The sequence below is a fragment of the Mustelus asterias genome, chromosome 30 (assembly GCF_964213995.1).
Source record: "Mustelus asterias chromosome 30, sMusAst1.hap1.1, whole genome shotgun sequence".
In the NCBI taxonomy this organism is placed as follows: domain Eukaryota; kingdom Metazoa; phylum Chordata; class Chondrichthyes; order Carcharhiniformes; family Triakidae; genus Mustelus; species Mustelus asterias.
This window is the reverse complement of record NC_135830.1, coordinates 4,365,894-4,389,506: the sequence shown is the minus strand read 5'-3', so window position 1 is coordinate 4,389,506 and position 23,613 is coordinate 4,365,894. Positions and strand designations below refer to the sequence as shown.

Sequence of the window (23,613 nt, the reverse complement as noted above, 5' to 3'; positions counted from 1 at the left end):
CAAGCCCGTGCCGCTCCCTGGTCCAAACTAGACCATTCTTTTGTATCCCTCCACTCCCACTCCGTTCATGTGGCTATCTAGATAAGTCTTAAACGTTCCCAGTGTGTCCGCCTCCACCACCTTGCCCGGCAGCGCATTCCAGGCCCTCACCACCCTCTGTGTAAAATACGTCCTTCTGATATCCATGTTAAACCTCCCCGCCTTCACCTTGAACCTATGACCCCTCGTGAACGTCACCACCGACCTGGGGAAAAGCTTCCCACCGTTCACCCTATCTATGCCTTTCATAATTTTATACACCTCTATTAGGTCACCCCTCATCCTCCGTCTTTCCAGGGAGAACAACCCCAGTTTACCCAATTTCTCCTCATAGCTAAACCCTTGTTTAGAAAGCAGAAAGGCACCCGGCAAGGATGGAATTCCAGCTGAACTGCTCAAACTCGGAAAGCCCCATCAGCTGTCCCAGCTTCATAATCAACTCCTTCCCTGACGTGAGGTTGTTGGCTGCTCCTCACTTCAAGGATGATGTCCACTCAGGGTCCCGTGTTTCTCTCCTGGGTCTTTGTGTGATGGGAGAAGGCGATTCTCAACCTGCAGATCTTTAGGCCCATCGGGGTCGGGTGTCCCACAATGTAATGGAATCCAGAGTGTTGGAATTACTCCCTTTTCTTTCCCTCTCTGCCACTGCTCTGCCTCCTCATTAAGGCGTTGGAACTCAAAGTGTGATGCAGCTTGATGGACAAATTATCGCCATGGTGACCAGTTGGGAGCAAACTCTTCCCAGTCATTCTGGTCAATGCTGATTACATAATGTTTATTCGATGGGGATTATTCTGCTTCCCGATATGTGACTGAGTTCTCTGATGGGATGGAGAATCAGGGTGGGGGTAAAGTGTCTCAGGGACAGTGATGGACAGGAGTGGGAATGAAATAAACCCAGACTACACTGGGTAATGTTGACCACCATAAAACCATCACAAACACTCTTCGCATCATGTTAGAAACACTTGGAGAATATTTGATCTGAATCTTTGATCAATTTAATAGAGGCGGCACTGTAGCACAGTGGTTAGCACTGCTGCTTCACAGCTCCAGGGTCCCGGGTTCGATTCCTGGCTCGGGTCGCTGTCTGTGTGGAGTTTGCACATTCTCCTCGTGTCTGCGTGGGTTTCCTCTGGGTGCTCCGGTTTCCTCCCACAGTCCAAAGATGTGCGGGTTAGGTTGATTGGCCAGGTTAAAAATTGCCCCTTAGAGTCCTGAGATGCGTAGGTTAGAGGGATTAGCAAGTAAATATGTGGGGATAGGGCCTGGGTGGGATTGTGGTCGGTGCAGACTCGATGGGCCGAATGGCCTCCTTCCGCACTGTAGGGTTTCTATGAATTTTGTAAGTGACTGAGGTGGCTTGCTGGTTATTTTCTAACCGGAGCTCAGCACCATCGGTGTGACCATGAACCCGGACCTGGTGACTGAGGTGAGCTTTAGACCAACAGGATTAAGGGAAAAGGACTGGAGGACTGAGTGGGAGAGTCTGTACCTGAATCTCGACATTTGTGAATGAATTGGATTCATTCAGGACAGACCGCAGGGATTATCTGAGGGAATAACACAGTGTATTGAGAAAGGATATTCTCTGGCTGTTGTTTGGGTGAATTGCCAAAAGATGTCTCATACGGTGCCTAACAGGAGGCTTCGAATCATCCAATGCAAAAGAGGCCCTTCGGCCCATTGATTCTGCACCAACAGGAGAAACACCTGAACTCCCACCTAATTCCATTTACCAGCACTTGGCCCATAGCCCTGAATGTGATGATGTGCCAAGTGCTCATCCAGGTACTTTTTAAAGGATGTGAGGCAACCCGCCTCTACCACCCTCCCAGGCAGCACATTTCAGACCATCACCACCCTCTGGGTAAAACAGTTTTTCCTCACGTCTCCTTAAACCTCCTGCCCCTCACCTTGAACTCATGACTGACCCTTCAACTAAGAGGAATAGCTGCTCCTTATCCACTCTATCCATGCTCCTCATAATCTTGTACACTTCGATCAGGTCATCCCCTCAGTCTTCTCTGCTCCAATAAAAACACTCCAAGTCTACCCAGCCTCTCTTCATAAGTTAAATGCTCCATCCCAGACAGCATCCTGGTGAATCTCATCTGCACCCCCTCCACCGCAATCACATCCTTCCTATAATGTGGCGACCAGAACTGCACACAGTGCTCTAGGCGTGACCTCACCACAGTTCTATACAACTCCAACATGACTTCGCTGCTTTTGTAATCTATGCCTCGATTGATAATGGCAAGTGTCCCATATGCCTTTTCACCACCCTACTAACATGCCCTTCCACTTTCAGAAATCTGTGGATAAACACACTAAGGTCCCTTTCTTTCACAGAACCTGCTAGTATCATGCCGTCATTGAATTCTTCCCTGTCAAATTACTCCTTCCAAAGTGTATCACCTCACACTTTTCAGGGTTAAATTTCATCTGCCATTTATCTGCCCATTTGACGTTTCTCTCTATATCTTCTTGTAGCCCAAGATATCAGCATCACTGTCAACCACCCAGCCAATCTTTGTGTCATCCGCAAACTTACCAATCCTATCTCCCCATGTAGTCATTTACATTGTTTATATAAATGATGAATAATCGGGGACCCAGCACAGATTCCTTTGATACACCATTGGACACTGGCTTCCAGTTACTAAAGCAGCCTTCTGTCATCACCCCTTCTCCTACAACTGAGCCAATTTTGAATCCACTTTATCAAATTACCCAGTACCCCATGGTCACTATTTTGAGGAAGAGCAGGGGAATTATCCCCAGTGTCCAGGCCAATATCTATCAATCAACATCATTAAAAACGCACCAACTGGTCATTATCACAGCTTTGTTTGTGGGCTCTTGCTGTGTGTAAATTGGCTGCCACATTTCCTAAATTACAACAGTGACGACACTTCAGAATTACTTCATTCTCCAGCCAATGTTCTAGGACTTCCTGCGGTGTGTAAGATGCTATGTAAATGCAAGTTTTTAAATGTATCATAGAAACCCTACAGTGCAGAAGGAGGCCATTCGGCCCATCGAGTCTGCACCGACCACAATCCCACCCAGGCCCTACCCCCACATACTTACCCGCTAATCCCTCTAACTACGCATCTCAGGGACAATTTTTAACCTGGCCAATCAACCTAACCCGCACATCTTTGGACTGTGGGAGGAAACCGGAGCACCCGGAGAAAACCCACGCAGACACGAGGAGAATGTGCAAACTCCACACAGACAGTGACCCGAGCCGGGAATCGAACCCGGGACCCTGGAGCTGTGAAGCAGCAGTGCTAACCACTGTGCTACCGTGCCGCCCTGGCCTCATTGTGTACTCTGTGAGCCTAATGGGCATTTGAAGTGATTGATAAAGATCTGGAACCTGCTCCTACGAGTGTGGTAGAGGCAGAGATGATGGATTGATTTCAAAAGGAAATTGTAAGATTTATGTTATCTGATCCAACCATTACAATATAATGATCTATTACATTGATTCACCAATGATAACTTCATCAAAGTTCATCACTGAATAATCATCTGTTTCATGACTGGCTTTTAATACAAAATCAACACAGACTTAATGAAGAAAAGTTGCAGAATGTGGAAAGCCTGCAAGAAGCCACATGATCAAATTTGCTTCCTTGACCTTGTTACCTATCAGAGTGAATACAGTATGAAAGTGATTGACTTTTTAAAACTGAAATCTGATTACCCAGGCCTGCCTATGATTTCCTAATGTGGAGATGCCGGCGTTGGACTGGGGTAAACACAGTAAGAAGTTTAACAACACCAGGTTAAAGTCCAACAGGTTTATTTGGTAGCAAAAGCCACACAAGCTTTCGAGGCTCTGAGCCCCTTCTTCACCTGAAGAAGGGGCTCAGAGCCTCGAAAGCTTGTGTGGCTTTTGCTACCAAATAAACCTGTTGGACTTTAACCTGGTGTTGTTAAACTTCTTACTATGATTTCCTAAATAGGGATAGCACTTCAAATGTACTTCATTTCCTGTAAAATTCTTTCAGAGATCTTGTGGTCCTGAAAGGTGCAATCTTTTTCTAATTGTCCTCAAACTTGGATACATTATATTCAGTCTCCTCATCAAAAACATTGATTTAGATTTAAACTCTAATCAAAGATTTAGTCCTAATGTGTAATAAGCGTGTATTTGAAACTATTTTGAATACGCTGTGGAATTGCAAACGCACAATATTCTGAATTAGTTGGTTTAAAACACAGCAATTTGTTGTAATTAAGAATTCAGTGTCTTCAAATGGCGTGAGGAGCGGATTAAATTCTATCTTTCAAAAAGGAACTGGACAGATTCTTGAGATAAAACTAAAACAGCAAGGCGACTAGTTCATTGGGAAGTTTTTCTAAGGGCCAGCATGAGAATAATGGGCCTGATGACCTCATTGTGTACTCTGTGAGCCTAATGGGCATTTGAAGTGATTGATAAAGATCTGGAACCTGCTCCTACGAGTGTGGTAGAAGCAGAGATGATGGATTGATTTCAAAAAGAAATTGGCTGGACACTTGTGGGAAATAAATGTACAACAATGTGGGGATAGAATGGGGCAACGAGTGACTGGTTTGTTCAAGGGAACTGGCATGCAATCAATGGGTCGAATAGCCCATCACCATCCTAATGATTCTCGGATCTAAAGAGAACAATATCAGCTGCTCCTCTCTCACCAACTAACTGAAATCCCTCATTCCTGCAACCATTTCCGTCAATCCTGTCTCCAGCCTCTTAAAGAATTTCACATCTTTCTTGAAATGTGGAGCCCATATAAAAGGTTCCATTCTATAGGGATAGAGTTGAAAAACAGGGTGGTTATCTTCAACTTGTTATGAACCAGGGTTAGACAACACTGGGAGCACTGTCAACATTAGTGATTTAGGAAAAGGAAATAGAGGCACTGGAGAAGGAGCAACAAAGATTCACAAGAATAATCCCAGAACTGAGAGCATTTAACCTTCAGGAAAGACTGGGGCTGCTTTTCTCTAGAAAAGAGAAGACTGAAGGGTGACCTGATGGAAGTCTTTAAGATTATGAAGGGGTTCAATAATTCAACAGGGATTTAATCAGAGACCACTTTACCCAGCGAAAGGTGAGAATGTGGAACTCACCACCACAGCGAGTGGTTGAGGTTAATAACATGAATACATGGAAAAGGAAGCTGGATACATACATGAGGGAGAGAGGAATAGATGGATATGCTGATGGGGGGAGATGAAGAGGGGTAGGTGGAGTATCATATCTTAGAGTCATAGCAGTTTACGGCATGGAAACAGGCCCTTTGGCCCAATGTATTCATGCTGCCCCTTTTTTTAACCCTAAGCTAGTCCCAATTGTCCGCAATTGGCCCATATTCCTCTGTACCCATCTTACCCATGTAACTATCTAAATGCTTTTTAAAAGACAAAATTGTACCCGCCTCTCCTACTACCTCTGGCAGCTTGTTCCAGACACTCACCATCCTGTGTGTGAAAAAATTGCCCCTCTGGACTCTTTTGTACCTCTCCCCTCTCACTTTAAACCTATGCCCTCTAGTTTTAGACTCCCCTACCTTTGGGAAAAGATATTGACTATCTAGCTGATCTATGCCCCTCGTTATTTTTATAGACCTCTATAAGATCACCCCCAAGCCTCCTACGCTCCAGAGGAAAAAGTCACTCACCCGATGAAGGAGCAGCGCTCCGAAAGCTCATGATACCAAATAAACCTGTTGGACTTTAACCTGGTGCTGTGCGACTTCTTTCTGTGCCCACCCCAGTCCAATGCCGGCATCTCCACATCAGAGCATGAATACTGACATAGACCAATTGAGCCGACTGGCCCAGCCCTGTGCTGTAGAGACAAATGTATTTATTTGAGATCTACTTGTAATGGTAGAAAAACACGATTTACAATCGAGTAAACAAGTACTTAATTAGCTTTTTTAGATCATTTCAGTGGAAATGTGCTCTCCCAGGCTCAAAGAGCATCAGCCCACTGGGAGCAAAGTCACGAGACCGGCCAGTCCAGCAGAAAGAACCTCTCCGACCCTCCCACTTCACCAACTGTCAGAATGAACATGGTTCAGTCCTGGATGTGATTAACAGCAGCAATAATGGCAGAATCGAACCTCTGTCATCACTTGTGAATTCGCTGGTGTCTCAGCAGCTTGGATAACTGAGTGAATCCCTTCCCACAATCCGAGCAGGTGAAAGGCCTCTCCCCAGTGTGAACTCGCTGGTGTACCAGTAAGTTGTATGAATTACTGAATTCCTTCCCACAAGCAGTGCAGGTGAATGGTCTCTCCTCAGTGTGGGCTCGCTGGTGTCTCAGCAGGCTGGATAACTGAGTGAATACTTTGTCACACTCAGAGCAGCTGAACAATCTCTCTCCAGTGTGAATTCGCCGGTGTATCTGCAGGACTGAAGAATAAATGAATCCCTTCCCACATAGAGAGCAGCTGAACGGCTTCTCCCCAGTGTGAAGGCGTTGGTGCGTCAGTAAGTTGGACGACCACGTGAATCCTTTGCCACACACGCGGCAGGTGAATGGCCTCTCCCTGGTGTGAACTTGCTGGTGTGTTAGCAGGTTGGATGACTGAGTGAATCCTTTCCCACACACAGGGCAGGTGAATGGCCTCTCCCCGGTGTGGCTGCGCCGATGGGTTTCAACTGCGGAAGGAGACTGGAATCCTTTTCCACAGTCTCCACATTTCCATGGTTTCTCCATGGTGTGGGCGCCCTTGTATCTCTCCAGTGTCAATGATTTGTTGAACCCTCGTCCACACACAGAACAAGTGTCTGGTTTCTCCCCGCTGTGAATGGTGTGATGTTTTTTCAGGCTGTGTGACTGGTTAAAGCTCTTTCCACAATCAGTTTACTGGAACACTCTCACTCGGGTGTGTGTGTGTGTCTCTCGGTGCTTTTCCAGTCACACTGATCTGTCAAATCGTTTGAAGAAGACAGAACGTACATTTCTTCTACATGTAGCACTAGTGATATTCAGATCACAGTGGATTTACTGACTCTACCAGATCTTGAGGTGATGAAAAATCCTCCCTGTCCAATATCCTGGAGAAGTTCACAAAAGGTCATTGGTATCAGTACGGGATAGACAAAGAACAAATAGAACAAAGAAGAAAGAAAATTACAGCACAGGAACAGGCCCTTCGACCCTCCAAGCCTGCACCGACTATGCTGCCCGACTTAACTAAAACCCCCTACCCTTCCGGGGACCATACCCCTCTATTCCCATCCTATTCATGTATTTGTCAAGATGCCCCTTAAAAGTCACCAGCACATCCGCTTCCACTACCTTTCCCGGCAACGAGTTCCAGGCACCCACTACACTCTGTGTAAAAGATCTGCCTCCTACATCGCCTTTAAACCTTTCCCCTCGCACCTTCAACCTGTGCCCCCTAGTAATTGACTCTTCCACCCTGGGAAAAAGCTTCTGACTATCCACTCTATCCATGCCCCTCATAACCTTGTAGACTTCTATCAGGTCGCCCTCAACCTCCGTCGTTCCAGTGAGAACAAACCAAGTTTCTCCAACCTCTCCTCATAGCTAATGCCCTCCATACCAGGCAACATCCTGGTCAATCTTTTCCGTACCCTCTCCAAAGCCTTCACATCCTTCTGGTAGTGTGGCGACCAGAATTGAACACGAGATTCCAAGTGCCGCCTAAGTAAGGTTCTATAAAGCTGCAACATGACTTGCCAATTTTTAAACTCAATGCCCCGGCCAATGCCTTCTTGACGACCTTCTCCACCTGCATTGCCACTTTCAGTGACCTGTGTACCTGTACACCCAGATCCCTTTGCCTATCAATACTCTTAAGACATGCAGAACAGACAATTCTTTCCTCTCCCATTCCCCAAAATCTGTAAATCTCTGTTCCACACACCATCCCTCCATTCTCAGTCTGCTGTACTAACATTCACCTTCCCAATTCTCCTGAAGATTCAATTTGACCATCAGACACATGCTCACTGCTTGCTCTGCCAGATTCACAGATCACAAGAAATGGGAGCAGGAGTGGGCCATTCATCCCATCCAGCCTGCTCTGTCATTCAAAGGCATTGCCATCAATGAATCCCCCGCTATCAACATCCTGGTGTAGGCTGGTGAAAAAGGTTGGATCTCATGGGATAAAGGGGGAGGTGGCTAGATGGGTGGAGAACTGGCTTGGTCACAGAAGTGGAGATGCCGGCGTTGGACTGGGGTAAACACAGTAAGAAGTTTAACAACACCAGGTTAAAGTCCAACAGGTTTATTTGGTAGCAAAAGCCACACAAGCTTTCGGAGCTCTAAGCCCCTTCTTCAGGTGAGTGGGAATTCTGTTCACAAACAGAGCATATAAAGACACAAACTCAATTTACATGAATAATGGTTGGAATGCGAATACTTACAACTAATCTTGATGCTCTCTCCACTCACATTGTTTTGTTTCTTAAAGACTTGATTAGTTGTAAGTATTCGCATTCCAACCATTATTCATGTAAATTGAGTCTGTGTCTTTATATGCTCTGTTTGTGAACAGAATTCCCACTCACCTGAAGAAGGGGCTTAGAGCTCCGAAAGCTTGTGTGGCTTTTGCTACCAAATAAACCTGTTGGACTTTAACCTGGTGTTGTTAAACTTCTTACTTGGTCACAGAAGACAGAGGGTGGTAGTGGAAGGGTCTTTTTCCGGCTGGAGGCCTGTGACTAGTGGTGTTCCGCAGGGCTCTGTATTGGGACCTCTGCTGTTATATAAACGATCTGGACGAAGGTGTAACTGGGGTGATCAGTAAGTTTGCGGACGACACAAAATTGGCAGGACTTGCAGATAGTGAGGAGCATTGTCAGAGGCTACAGAAGGATATAGATAGGCTGGAAATTTGGGCAAAGAAATGGCAGATGGAGTTCAATCCAGATTAATGCGAAGTGATGCATTTTGGTAGAAATAATGTAGGGAGGAGCTATACGATAAATGGCAGAACCATAAAGGGTGTAGATACGCAGAGGGACCTGGGTGTGCAAGTCCACAGATCCTTGAAGGTGACGTCACAGGTGGAGAAGGTGGTGAAGAAGGCATATGGCATGCTTGCCTTTATAGGACGGGGCATAGAGTATAAAAGTTGGGGTCTGATGTTGCAGATGTATAGAACGTTGGTTCGGCCGCATTTGGAATACTGCGTCCAGTTCTGGTTGCCACACTACCAGAAAGACGTGGAGGCTTTGGAGAGAGTGCACAGGAGGTTTACCAGGATGTTGCCTGGTCTGGAGGGGCTTAGTTATGAGGAGAGATTGGGTAAACTGGGGTTGTTCTCCCTGGAAAGACGGAGGATGAGGGGAGACTTAATAGAGGTGTATAAAATTATGAAAGGCATAGATAGGGTGAACGGTGGGAAGCTTTTCCCCAGGTCGCTGGTGACATTCACGAGGGGTCATAGGTTCAAGGTGAAGGGGGGGAGGTTTAACACAGATATCAGAAGGCCATATTTTACACAGAGGGTGGTGGGGGCCTGGAATGCGCTGCCAGGCAAGGTGGTGGAGGCGGACACACTGGGAACGTTTAAGACTTATCCAGATAGCCACATGAACGGAGGGGGAATGGAGGGATACAAAAGAATGGTCTAGTTTGGACCAGGGAGCGGCACGGGCTTGGAGGGCCAAAGGGCCTGTTCCTGTGCTGTAGTGTTCTTTGTTCTATCCTGGGGCTATTATTGATCAGGACCAGGACTAGCCACATAAATATAAAGCTCGGAATCCTTTGGCGAGTAGCTCACCTCCTGACTCCCCAAAACCCCGACTTGGAAGCTCTCCTCCAAGTCACTCACCATCCTGACTTGGAAATATATCGCTGTTCCTTCACTGTCGCTGGGTCAAAATCCTGGAATTCCCTCTCCCACAGCAGTGTGGATGTATCTACACCACAGAGAATGCAGTGGGTTCAAGAGGGCAGTTCACCACTACCTTCGCCAGGGGCAACTAGGGATGGGCAATAAATGCTGGGTTTAGCCACACGCCATGAAAGAATAAATAACTTTCCACAATGAGGGATGGAAACAGGGGGCGGGGCCAGCCTGGACATCCCTGATTGACCCAACAACCGCGCGTGCGCACTGCAGCACTTCGCCCCCGACACAAACTGCGGCCGAGAATCCGGGTCTTTAACCCGAGAACAGTAACTGTGGCCGGAAGGTGCCAACTCGCAGTTCTGAGCTGACACAGAGTGCTTATTTGGCGTCTCGAATCCACAGAGTGCTTATTTGGGGCCTCAAACCCAAATCCCGGCCCCATTCCTCCCGCTCACCTCCAGTCTCTGAACCTGAACCGCTCTGAATGTCCCTCCAACAACATCGCTCCGGTATCGGCACTGCGCATGCTCCCGTTCACAATGCCCGGGGACTGATTGGCGGCAGCTCCGGGCCAATAGGAAGAGGGGGCGGGGCTGGAGGACCGAGCGGGAGCGGCTGGTCTTCCAACCAATCGGAGTGCGTGAGGGGCGGGGCTGGAGGACCGAGCGGGAGCGGATGGTCCTCCAACCAATCGGAGTGAATGAGGGGCGGGGCTGAGCCCGGATCTCCCTCATTGGCTGAAACTCTGCATCATTGTGAAAGCTGCTTTGTGTCAAACTCCAGGAGGAAACTGGACCTTTCTGTTTGTGGCTTCAAACAGATGGAGCCCTGTGGGTGCGGAGCAAACAGATGGAGCCCTGTGGGTGCGGGGCAAACAGATGGAGCCCTGTGGGTGCGGAGCAAACAGATGGAGCCCTGTGGGTGTGGGGCAAACAGATGGAGCCCTGTGGGTGTGGGGCAAACAGATGGAGCCCTGTGGGTGCGGAGCAAACAGATGGAGCCCTGTGGGTGTGGGGCAAACAGATGGAGCCCTGTGGGTGCGGAGCAAACAGATGGAGCCCTGTGGGTGCGGGGCAAACAGATGGAGCCCTGTGGGTGCGGAGCAAACAGATGGAGCCCTGTGGGTGCGGGGCAAACAGATGGAGCCCTGTGGTGCGGAGCAAACAGATGGAGCCCTGTGGGTGCGGAGCAAACAGATGGAGCCCTGTGGGTGCGGGGCAAACAGATGGAGCCCTGTGGGTGCGGAGCAAACAGATGGAGCCCTGTGGGTGCGGGGCAAACAGATGGAGCCCTGTGGGTGCGGAGCAAACAGATGGAGCCCTGTGGGTGCGGAGCAAACAGATGGAGCCCTGTGGGTGCGGAGCAAACAGATGGAGCCCTGTGGGTGCGGGGCAAACAGATGGAGCCCTGTGGGTGTGGGGCAAACAGATGGAGCCCTGTGGGTGTGGGGCAAACAGATGGAGCCCTGTGGGTGTGGGGCAAACAGATGGAGCCCTGTGGGTGCGGGGCAAACAGATGGAGCCCTGTGGGTGCGGGGCAAACAGATGGAGCCCTGTGGGTGTGGAGCAAACAGATGGAGCCCTGTGGGTGCGGAGCAAACAGATGGAGCCCTGTGGGTGCGGAGCAAACAGATGGAGCCCTGTGGGTGTGGAGCAAACAGATGGAGCCCTGTGGGTGCGGAGCAAACAGATGGAGCCCTGTGGGTGCGGAGCAAACAGATGGAGCCCTGTGGGTGCGGAGCAAACAGATGGAGCCCTGTGGGTGTGGGGCAAACAGATGGCGCCCTGTGGGTGCGGAGCAAACAGATGGAGCCCTGTGGGTGTGGGGCAAACAGATGGAGCCCTGTGGGTGCGGGGCAAACAGATGGAGCCCTGTGGGTGTGGAGCAAACAGATGGAGCCCTGTGGGTGCGGAGCAAACAGATGGAGCCCTGTGGGTGCGGAGCAAACAGATGGAGCCCTGTGGGTGCGGAGCAAACAGATGGAGCCCTGTGGGTGCGGAGCAAACAGATGGAGCCCTGTGGGTGTGGGGCAAACAGATGGAGCCCTGTGGGTGCGGAGCAAACAGATGGAGCCCTGTGGGTGCCACTCCATCTGACGAAGGAGCATTGCTCCGAAAACTTATGGTATTTGCTACCAAATAAACCTGTTGGACATTAACCTGGTGTTGTGAGACTTCTTACGGTGCGGAGCAAACAGATGGAGCCCTGTGGGCGCGGAGCAAGTGGAGAGGATCTCCAAGAAGATCGCGCATATCGACACAGACATCAAGTTTCCACAAAGATGCAAGATCCAAGTGGTGTGGAGCAAACAGCTGAACATTTCTCACTGAGATGTGGGAGCATGAGAGAGCAATTCACAGCAATTGTAGGCTGAGTTAAAGGAATAACTGAGCAGACAGGGATTGTCACCATTAAAACAACAGACCCTTGTTTCAGTAAATGAACCAACAGGAGTGTTAGGGCATTATTCAGAACAACACAGACTATAAAGGAACAACTGATCTTAAAGAAAAATTCATGTGCAGTGAAGAGGAGGTATGCTGAATCAGGTTTGAAGATATTAAATAATGTTTCTTATAAAATCACTACAGTGGAGAAAGTGGCCATTCAGCCCATTGAGTCTCACCGACTCTTACCTAGGCTTACCCCTAACCCCATGTATTTACCACATTAATTCCCCCAACCCATACACTAAGAGGCAATTTGCCATGGCAAATCTTTGGAATGTGGGAGGAAACTGGAGCACTCTGAGCAAACCCATGCAGACACAGGGAGAATGCGCAAACTTCACACAGAGAGCTGTGGCACAGTGGTTGGCACTGCTACCTCAGAGTGCGAGGGATCCGGTTCAATTCCAGTCTTGGGTGACTGTGTGGAGTTTGCACGTTCTCTCCATATCTGCATGGGTTTCCTTCGGGTGCTCAGGTTTCCTCCCACAGTCCGAAAGGCATGCTGGTTAGGTGCATTGACCATGCTAAATTCTCTTTCAGTGCACCTAAACAGGTGCCAAGCGTGGCGACTAGGGGATTTTCATAGTAACTTCATTGCAGTGTTAATGTAAACTTACTTCTAACACCTGAGGCCAGAATTGAACTCAGGTCCCTGGCGCTGCTGATCACTGTGCCACTTTGCTGCCTGTGTTTTGAGAAATCATGTTAAAATCTGGAACTCAGATGGGGATATGGATTGGTGTTAAGTGGGAAGGTCTGGATCACTGCATTACTCCAGAGAGCCTAGGAATCAGATTTACAGAATGGATTCCTGTAATAGCAGCAATCCCATTGCTATATGTTGGTCAGACTGAGGGAAGTATTTAAACTGGACATCATAGGTGTGTTAAAGGAAAACAAAATCATGGAACTTATGAACTATCTGAAATAATATTGAGAGCAAAGAAATCAATCTGGAAAATTGTAGTCACTTCACGTTGTTCCAGGAGAAGTGGGATTAGGTTATGTAGGTGTCAGGTTTTACACAGCACACAGTCAGCCTGTGGTTTCACCCTGGATGAAGAATCTCTGAATTGTACCATTCAAATCACTCAATGGGTTTATCAGGGGCCAGAATGTCTGCTCAGACAGAGGAAGGTTGGTGTGAAACTAATGAGAAGTAACACACAGACACACAGAGAGACTCTCAGATGCCTCAAAATATCTCCTGTCACTTTATTGTTCTTAGTTGTTTCAAAATAAATCCTTAATGAGTTATAAAATCACACACAAATACTTGTTGATCTTCCCCTGAAAGACATCGATACTGTTCATTTCACTCCCTGTGGTCATGATTTCCATATTCTCACCACTCTTTGGGTGGAGAAATTTATCTTGGATTTCCTACTGGGTTTCTTGGCGACTGTCTTGTTTTGATGGTCTCCAGTTTTGCCCTTCTGCACAAGAGGAAACATTATTTCAAAACCTTTTATAATTTTGAAGCCCTCTATTAGGTTCCCCCTCAGCCTTAATTTTTCAGGAAAGTGTGAGTGTGTCAATCCTTTCCTGATCGATAACCAAACACACAGTTTAAAAATCATTTATGGGATGTGGACATCGCGAGCTTGGCCAGCATTTATTGCTAACCTCAGATTGACCTTGAGAAGGTGGTGGTGAGCTGCTTTCTACATTTCTGGTATCATCATTAAAAATCATCTCTGTACCTTTCTCCAGTGTTGAGATATCTTTTTTATAATACGGTGACCAGAATGGCATGCAGTGGTCGGTAAGATTCTTGATCAGGGAGTCACAGGTTATCCAAAAGTGGTTTGAGCTTATCCATGCTTTTAAATTAGAATATTAAGAAGCAACAATTTAAAAATGATGCATTGTAAACGGGGGGAAAAAAACAGAAGACCCATGGCAGGTGACTAGCTGGGGTCTCAGCACTGATCCTGCATTACCCCAATAATCACTGCCTGCCAGTTGGAAAAAGACCTGTTTAATCTTACTCTATTTACTGTCTGCCAACAAGTTTTCAATCTTAATACATTAGCCCCAATCCCATGTGCTTCAATTTTTATGAAGAAGTTGCTGTGTTGGTGGACGAGGGGAATCGGGTTCACGTTATCTATCTCAGGGCATAATCAGCAACAACTTGTATTTACACAGAGTGTTGTGGGGCTGGAGGAGGTTACCGAGATACTGAGGAACTTTTAAAAATTAATTTTTACTGGATGTAGGCGTCACTTGCTGGGCCAGCATTTCTTGCCCATCCCTAACTGCCTCCATTTCAGAAGGCATTTGAGAGTCAACCACATTGCTGTGGGTCTGGAGTCACATGTAGGCCAGACCAGGTAAGGACAGCAGGTTTCCTTCCCGAAAGGACATTACTGAACCAGAGTGGTTTTTACGACGATCAACAATGGTTAAGGTTTGTCATTAGACTTTTAATTCGAGATTTTAATTGAATTCAAATTTCACCATTGTCTGTGGTGGGATTCCAACCTGGGTCCCCAGAGCCTTACCCTGAGTCCAGTGATAATTCCACTGTGCCACTGCCTCAACTATTGATCCAATTGTTATTGTTTATCTCAGGGCGCAGAAACAACAGAATCCAACTTTGCCGGTCACACATGAAGTCGCCTATGTTTCAGCAGGCTGTAATACTGATTAAATCCCTTCCCACACATGGAGCAGTTGAACGGTTTTGCCCCAGTGTGAACTCGCTGGTGTCTCTGCAGGCGGGATGGATCAGTGAATCCCTTCCCACACTGAGAGCAGGTGAATGGCTTCTCCCCGGTGTGAATGTATTGGTGTCTCAGCAGGTCAGACGACTGAGTGAATCTCTTGCCACAAATGGAGCAAGAGAATGGCTTCTCCCCTGTGTGAGTGCAGCCGTGTGTCCGGAGGCTGGATGACTCGGTGAAAGCCTTCCCACACTCGGAGCAGATGAACGCCCTCTCCCCGGTGTGAACAGGCCGATGTTTCAGCAGGTGTTGTGAAGAAGCAAATGCTTTCCCGCACACAGGGCAAGCGTAAGGCCTCTCCCCTGTGTGAACACGCTCGTCTTTAACAAGTTGAGATGAACGATGAAACCTCTTCCCACACACGGAGCAGAGGAATGGCCTCTCCCCAGTGTGAACTCGCCGGTGCCTCAGAAGATAGTAAGACCGAGTGAATTCCTTCCCACACACCGAGCAGGTGAACAGCTTCTCCCCAGTGTGAACTTGCTGGTGTGTCAGCTGGTCAGTTGATTGAACTTCTTCCTTTCTACACATTGAGGAGGTGAATGGTTTCCCTCCAGTGTGAATACTCTTGTGTGTCAAAAGGCGTGAAAATCGAGTGAATCTCTTCCCACACAGGGAGCAGAGGAAAGGCCTCTCCCCAGTGTGAACTCGCTTGTGTGTCAGAAGATGAGATGAATGAGCGAATCTCTTCCCACAAACAGAACAGGGGTACGGCCTCTCCCCGGTGTGAGTGTCCTGGTGTCTCAGCAGACTAATCCTTCTTTTGTAGGTCTTCTCACATTTAAAGCATTTAAAATGTCTCTTCTGAAAATGAATCTGTTGGTGAACGGTGCAGTGGGAGGACTGAGTGAATCTCTTCCCACACTGGGAGCAGCTGAATGGCCTGTCCTTGGTGTGAACTTGTTGGTGCTCAGTGAGATGCACTGAGTTGCTGAACGACTCCCCACAGTGAGAGCAGCTGAACGGTCTCTCGTGTGTGTGAAGGAGCTGGTGCTCTGCAAGGCGGGAGGACTGGCTGAACCTCTTCCCGCAGTGGGAGCAGCTGAACGGTCTTTTGTCAGTGTGAAGGAGCTGGTGTTGGGCCAGTTCCTCAGAGGTCTCGACACTGTCCCCAGAATCAGAGCTTTGAAGAGGCTTCTGAATAATGTGATCGAGTTGGTGAGCCAGCAGGTTGGACGAACACATGAATTTCTTCCCACACACGGAGCAGGTGAATGAACTCTCATTATCACAAGCTCGCTGTCGTGTCAGCATGTTTTCCAGCTGCATCAATGTCTTCCCACAGGAGGAGCAGATGAACAGATTCTCACCAGCTTCCTGCTGAGATGGTCAATTAAATCCTTTCAGATGCACAAATTTTCAGATCCCGATGAACCGATTGACTCTGTCTGACGTGAGATTCGATCATCCAGACTGCAAATCCTTCCCTTCAATTTCCTGCAAAATAAGTTTACAAAGAATTACATGGATGGCACAGTGGTTAGTACTCCTGCCTCACAGCACCAGGGACCTGGGTTTGATTGTCACCTTGGTTACCTGTCTGTATGGAGTTTGCACGTTCTCCCCATGTCTGTGTGGGTTTCCTCCGGGTGCTCCGGTTTTCTCCCACTCTCCAAAGATGTTCGGGTTAGGTGGTTGCCCCTTTCTGTCCCAAGATGTGTAGGTTAGGGAGATTAGCGGGGTAAATATGTGGGGTTACGGGAATACGCCTAGGTGGGGTGGTCTGAAAGGCCTCCTTCTGCACGATAAGGATTCTATGAATACATGAGATACACAAAACACAAACAGGCCAGTCTATTTTTTAAAATTCATTTTAACGGGGTGTGGGCGTCGCCGACTGGGACAGCATTTATTGCCCATCCCCAACTGCCCTCCATTTCACAGGGCATTTGAGAGTCAACCACATTGCTGTGGGTTACATGTCGGCCAGACCAGTTAAGGCCAGCAGATTTCCATCCTTAAAGGAAACCAGTGAACCAGATGGGTTTTTATGACAATCAACAATGGTTTCATGGTCATCATCAAACTTTTAATTGAATTTAAATTTCACCATCTGCTGTGGTGGGATTCGAACCTAGGTCCCCAGAACATTATCCTGGGTCTCTGGGTTGCTAGTCTAGTGATAGTTCCACTGTGCCATTGCCTCCGCCGCCACCCTCCCACCCCTGCCCTGATCTGTACTGGAATTTCTAATCCACACAAATCTCCTCTCATTCTGCTCACCTCAACTCAGCTTTTCAGCTCAACTTTTTAATCCTTTTTCTCTCATGTTCTCATCTGGTTTCCTTTTTAAAGCATCTAAAGTATTTGTCTCAACCACTTCCAGTCGCAGTGAGTTCCATATTCTAACAACTGTCCGAAGAAATAAATATCTCCTCCTGTTGATTTATTCGTCTCTGTTGTCTGTTCATGGTTCCCAGTATTGGAAACACCAACAAGTGGAAACATCCCATTCTCATCTACCTACTTATCCCATTCAGAAAGCCTATATCAGAAGAGACAACATTTTTCTCTTGGTTTGAGCTTGTGTGTAAATCCTCCCTTTCTAACCCCCTGTTTGAAAAAAAGTGTCCAAAATCCATCACGATAGAAAATTGCAATATTGTCTCAGGTACAAGTAATTCAGAAAGCTATTATTTATTATGAGGGGAATTGAGTAAAAGCAGGGAAGTTATTTTCAGTTGCACAGGGCATTGGTCAGACATATCTGGAGCAGTGTGTACATTATCGGTTTCCTTATTTAAGGAAAAATATGAGTGCATATTATTCCTTAACTGCTTTACGAGAAGCAGTTCATAGAAGGTTTAGTAGACTAATACCTGAAATAGGCGGATTGTCTGATGAGGAGCAGTGAGACAGTCTCTGCTTGAGTTTAGCTTCTGCTCGACTTTAAAAGAGTAAGAGGCAACTTAATTTAAACCTTTAAGATCCTGAAAACTCTTGACAGGGTGGATATGGAGAGAAGGGTAAAAGCAAATTACTGCGGATGCTGGAATCTGAAACCAAAAGAGAAGATGCTGGAAAATCTTAGCCGGTCTGGCAGCATCTGTGAGGAGAGAAAAGAGCTGAAGCTTCGAGTCCAGATGACCTTTTGTCAAAGCATAGAAAAGGCATAGAAAGTGGGAAATATTTACACTGTGATGTTGACAGGGTGAGGAAATGAAAGATGGGTCCGAGCTACAGGAACCAGGGGAAAGGCTGCTCATGCAGTCCGTAGAGAGAATTGAAAGTGTGAATGGCCAAACAGCAGAGAAGCTGAAATCAGAGGGTAAGTTGTGATGGATGAAGATGTGTGGGGGGGGGGAGGGAATGGATGGGAGGGAGGTAAAATTGACAAAAAGGGGGAAAGGGGAAGCAAAGGGGGAGAAAAGGTGCTGCCTGACCTGCTGAGATTTTCCAGCATTTTCTCTTCTGGATCTGGAGAGGATGTTTACTCTCAGGGGAGAATCTCGGGGGTCACTGCTTAAAAAACAATGTTGCCCATTGAAAACAGAGATGAGATGTTTTTCTCTCAGAGGGTCATGAATCTTTGAATTCACGTTCTTCAAAAGTGGAAGTAGAGCCTGATTTCAATGAGATAAATCTCTTGGGGCGACAGAACAAAGAACAAACAAAGAACAAAGAACAATACAGCACAGGAACAGGCCCTTCGGCCCTCCAAGCCCGTGCCGCTCCCCGGTCCAGGATTGAATCCTGAATCCCCGCCCAATTTTCCAGCCTATCTACATCCTAATATCCTATCCACCGAGCTGTCCCTCACAGCTACGATGCTTTGTTCATCACAACCTATTAACTCACCCCCACCCCCCCATTCCAGACCATGTGATCTCCAGGGAGAGGCGAAAACCCAGAGTGAAAACCCCATGGCCAATATGGGGGAAAAAAAAATCTGGGAAATTCCTCTCCGACCCCCTGACGCGATCGAAACGAGTCCAGGAGATCACACTGGCCCTGATCAGAAAATGCTTCCCAACCCTATTCATTTCCACTTCTGCTTTACGAACACCATCTGAATTCCCTGCCCCCGAGACAGGTTCCCAACTATCCGCAGTCTCGCTCTGTACTGGCACCAGCAAGATGATCATAGAATGAAGCCTTGAAACGAGAAACAAAGGACAATTTGCCTGCGCCGCTCCCGAGTCCAAACTAGACCACTCTTTTGTATCCCTCCATTCCCACTCCGTTCATATAGCTGTCTAGATAAGACTTAAACGTTCCCAGTGTGTCCGCCTCCACCACCTTGCCCGGCAACACATTCCAGGCCCCCACGACCCTCTGTGTGAAATATGTCCTTCTGATATCTGTGTTAAACCTCCCCCCCTTCACCTTGAACCTATGACCTCTCGTGAACGTCACCACCGACCCGGGGAAAAGCTTCCCACCGTTCACCCTATCTATGCCTTTCAGGGATCAGGGTATTGAATTTGATAATCAGCCATGACAATGAATGGCGGCGCACGCTCGAAGGGCCGAACGGCCGACTCCCAGCTTCTATTTTCTATGTATGTTTCGATGTAAACATGAGGAGCCTGGGGCTGAAGTGTAACCAAAAGCTGTGTAACCGCTTCAGATAACTATACAGGGATTGCAACCTCTCAGACTGAATCTGTACATGTCCCATGGACTTCTCTCGGCTGCAAACATCAGCTGCAGCCTGAGGGTGGGTGAAGCTGATTAAAACTGGGCTCCGATTCACTCCGATTGGTTGGAGGACCAGCCGCTCCCGCTCGGTCCTCCAGCCCCGCCCCCTCTTTCTATTGGTCCGGAGCTGCCGTCAATCAGTCCCCGGGCATTGTGATGTGGAGCATGCGCAGTGTTATTGCTGTCCTTGGCGCTTGTTTGTCCCGGAGAAGCGGAGTCAGCGTTAGGCGGTGGCTGGGAGGATTTGGAAACACTTTGTGGATCCGCAAACCCTTCAGAATCATTGTCAGCTCCCTGGTTTGCAGCTGCGGGGCTTCTCCCTCCCTCCCTCCCGGGAACAGGCCCAGGTTAACGGCCCCATCCTGGCTCAGCCACTGGAGGATGGTTCACATCAGAGGATGGGGGAGGGGGACAATAAATAAGAGGTTACACTTTGGCCTCAAATCAATGAGGACTCTGATCTCTGGGAAAGAAGGAAACCCTGGGAGGTGGGCGGGGAGGATTCACAAACACCCGCTGGAGGCCCCAACACCCCCTCTAAGACCCATTGGTTTTATTGTCAGTCTGCAGACAGCAGCTGGAGAACTGAACCCAGACAGAGGAGAGGGAGGGAGAAAACTGGGAGTGAAGGAAAGAAATGGTGAGATGGGTTTGGATTTCAGCCCAGGGAGGAGGGAGAGTGTGTGGGACAGGTATTTACTGATTTGGGGGAACAAGAGAGGAAAAAATGTTCCAGAGAAACTAGAATTGTCTGTTCAGAATTTCTATCTGGATTGACAGTGATGACTTTTGTTAACTCCTTTTACAGATGAGGTGACGGAACATCACATAAAAATCAGACTGAGTATCGATTCATCAGGACCTGAATATGCTCACACTTTGAACGTGGAAGGAGAAATGTTTGTCTGTTCCGTCTGTGGGCAAAGATTTTAAACATCAGCGTGACCAGAAGAGCATTGGAACAAACACCCACCCGACTGAGAGTGTTCCAGTGAACTGACTGTGGAAAGAGCTTTAACCAGTTCACAGCCTGAAAAAACATGACACCATTCACAGCTGGGAGAAACTATACATATGTTCTGTGTGTGGATAAGGCTTCAACTGATCATGCAACCTGGAGAGACACAAGGACACTGGCACTATGGAGAAACCGTGGAAATGTGAGGTTGGTGGGGTTGTGGATAGTCTGGAGGGATGTCAGAAGTTACAGAGGGACATAGATAGGATGCAAGACTGGGCAGACAAGTGGCAGATGGACTTCAACCCAGATAAATGCGTCGTGGTCCATTTTGGTAGGTCAAATGGGATGAAGGAGTACAATATTAAGGGAAAGACTCTTAGTACTGAAGAGGATCAGAAGGACCTTGGGGTCCGGGTCCAAAGGACTCTAAAATCGGCCCCACAGGTGGAGGTGGTGGTTAAGAAGGCGTATGGTGTACTGGCCTTTATCAATCGAGGGATTGAGTTTAGGAGTCCGGGGATAATGATGCAGCTATATAAGACCCTCGTCAGACCCCATTTGGAGTACTGTGCTCAGTTCTGGTCGCCTCACTATAGGAAGGATGTGGAAAAGATTGAAAGGGTGCAGAGGAGATTTACAAGGATGTTGCCTGGATTGAGTGGCATGCCTTATGAGGATAGGCTGAGGGAGCTCGGTCTTTTCTCCTTGGAGAGACGAAGGATGAGAGGAGACCTAATAGAGGTGTATAAGATGTTGAGAGGCATAGATCGCGTGGACTCTCAGAGGCTTTTTCCCAGGGTGGAAATGTCTGCTACGAGAGGACACAGGTTTAGGGTGCTGGGGGGTAGGTACAGGGGAGATGTTAGGGGTAAGTTTTTCACACAGAGGGTGGTGGGCGAGTGGAATCGGCTGCCGTCAGTGGTGGTGGAGGCAAACTCAATAGGGTCTTCTAAGAGACTCCTGGATGAGTATATGGGACTTAATAGGCTGGAGGGTTATAGGTAGGTCTAGAAGGTAGGGATGTGTTCGGCACAACTTGTGGGCCAAAGGGCCTGTTTGTGCTGTAGTTTTTCTATGTTTCTATGACTGTGGGAAGGGATTCAATTATCCTTCCCATCTCGAAACTCATCGTCGCAGTCACACAGGAGAGAGACCGTTCATCTGCTGTGTGTGTGGAAAAGGTTTTGTTCAGTCACAACACCTGCAGTCACACCAACGCTCTCATTCCAATAAGAAACATTTAAAATGTTCCAACTGTGAGAAGAGCTTTAAGAGCAAAAAGCACTTGAAACAACACCAACACACTCACACTGGAGAGAGGCCATTCATCTGCTCTGTGTGTGGGAAGGGATTCACCCAGTCAGCCACCCTGATGAGACACCAGCAGACTCACATAGGAAAAAGGCCGTTCACCTGCTCAGTGTGTGGGAAGGGATTCATTCAGTCACCCACCCTGCTGAGGCACCAGCGAGTTCACACTGGGGAGAGGCCGTTCCCTTGCTCCAAGTGTGGGAAGGAATTCACTCGGTTAGACACTCTCAGTTTGCATCAGCATGTTCACACTGAAAAATTACTTTTTAAACATTACGAATGAGAGAAGAGTGAGTTGCAGACACACCAATGCATTCGTGTTGAAGAGTGGATGCTCACCTGCTCTGTCTGTGGGAAGGGACTTATTCAGTCACAACACCTATTGAGACATCAGTAAGTTTTTGTGCAAGGGTGGGATTCTGTCAATCACTTCCATTGTGTGTTTCTGCTCATGTTAAACTCCAACCCTGTTATAGGAGTTATTGATATTCTAGATAAATGTCACTAAGTCAGTTTTTATGGAAATGTGCAGTGCTGTGTTAATATTTCTCCAATGGAAGAGGAGATTAATTGATGTCCTGTTACCAGGTGCTTCATTTTGGGGCCTTTTTTCATTTCTAGCTCTAGATTATTTCAGTTCTCACGCCTTCAGTTAGTCTCATGGACAATTCCCAGCTCCCCATATTTCCGGAGTATCTCTCCTGGCGCTGGGATCCATGGACGTTATCGGTAACACTCCTGGAAGCACTAAAACCAAAAGCAAGTCTGCTTGTTGATTTTGGTTCTTGGACTTCACCCCTGTCCCAAAACATCTCTCTCTTCTTCGACATGTGAATGGAACATGATGCCTGCAAACCTGGTTTAAATTGAAATCCTCACAGCAAATTTAGCAGGAACCTGCAGACTGATGAGACTGTGTTACACTGCCAGTGTGTTCCTGCACTTCCTGCATGGGCAGCACGGTAGCACAGTGGTTAGCACTGCTGCTTCACAGCTCCAGGGCCCTGGGTTCGAATCCCGGCTCAGGTCGCTGTCTGTGTGGAGTTTGCACATTCTCCCTGTGTCTGCGTGGGTTTCCTCCGAGTGCTCCGGTTTCCTCCCACAGTCCAAAGATGTGCAGGCTAGGTTGATTGGCCATTCTAAATTGCCCCTTAATGTCCCAGGATGCATAGGTTAGAGGGGTTAGTGGGTAAATGCGTAGGGATATGTGGATAGGGCCTGGGTGGGATTGTGGTTGGTGCAGACTCGATGGGCCAAATGGCCTCTTTCTGCACTGTAGGATTCTATGATTCTCTATATTTAGCAGGAGCCTGCAGGCTCACGAAACAGTGTTAACTGTCAGTGTGCTGCTGTACTGCTCTGTATTTAACAGGAGCCTGCAGGCTGATGAGACAGTGTTACACTGTCAGTGTGTTCCTCTGCTGCTCTGTATTTAACAGGAACATGAGGCTGATGAGACTCTTTTACGGTCAGTGTGCTCCTGTACTGTGGAGCCTTTGCTATTATGAAATGTGGGTGAAAAGTAATGAGCCTCACATCCTTACTCATGTTGCTGTGATTGTGCAGAAAGGGGATGTATAAAGAGCTGGTCTTTGTGTGGAGATATGAACCAAGGAAATGGTATGTGTTTGCGATAG

The 23,613-nt window shown here is 47.8% G+C and overlaps 1 protein-coding gene across 1 annotated transcript; it reads right to left on the bottom strand.

Annotated features, from left to right (window-relative positions):
- Positions 1–5,891: 5,891 nt before the first annotated feature.
- On the bottom strand, positions 5,892–10,404 carry LOC144480971 (uncharacterized). Its single transcript, XM_078200600.1, has 2 exons — positions 10,340–10,404; positions 5,892–7,110 (listed from the first exon to the last, which is right to left on the bottom strand). Exon 2 carries the CDS (start codon positions 6,767–6,769, stop codon positions 6,179–6,181), a length of 591 nt encoding a protein of 196 aa, XP_078056726.1. The 5' UTR covers positions 6,770–7,110; positions 10,340–10,404; the 3' UTR covers positions 5,892–6,178.
- Positions 10,405–23,613: the final 13,209 nt, after the last annotated feature.

Coding starts and splice junctions, on each gene's coding strand:
- LOC144480971 (XM_078200600.1), bottom strand. CDS start 6,769: ATGGAGAAACCATGGAAATGTGGAGACTGTGGAAAAGGATTCCAGTCT.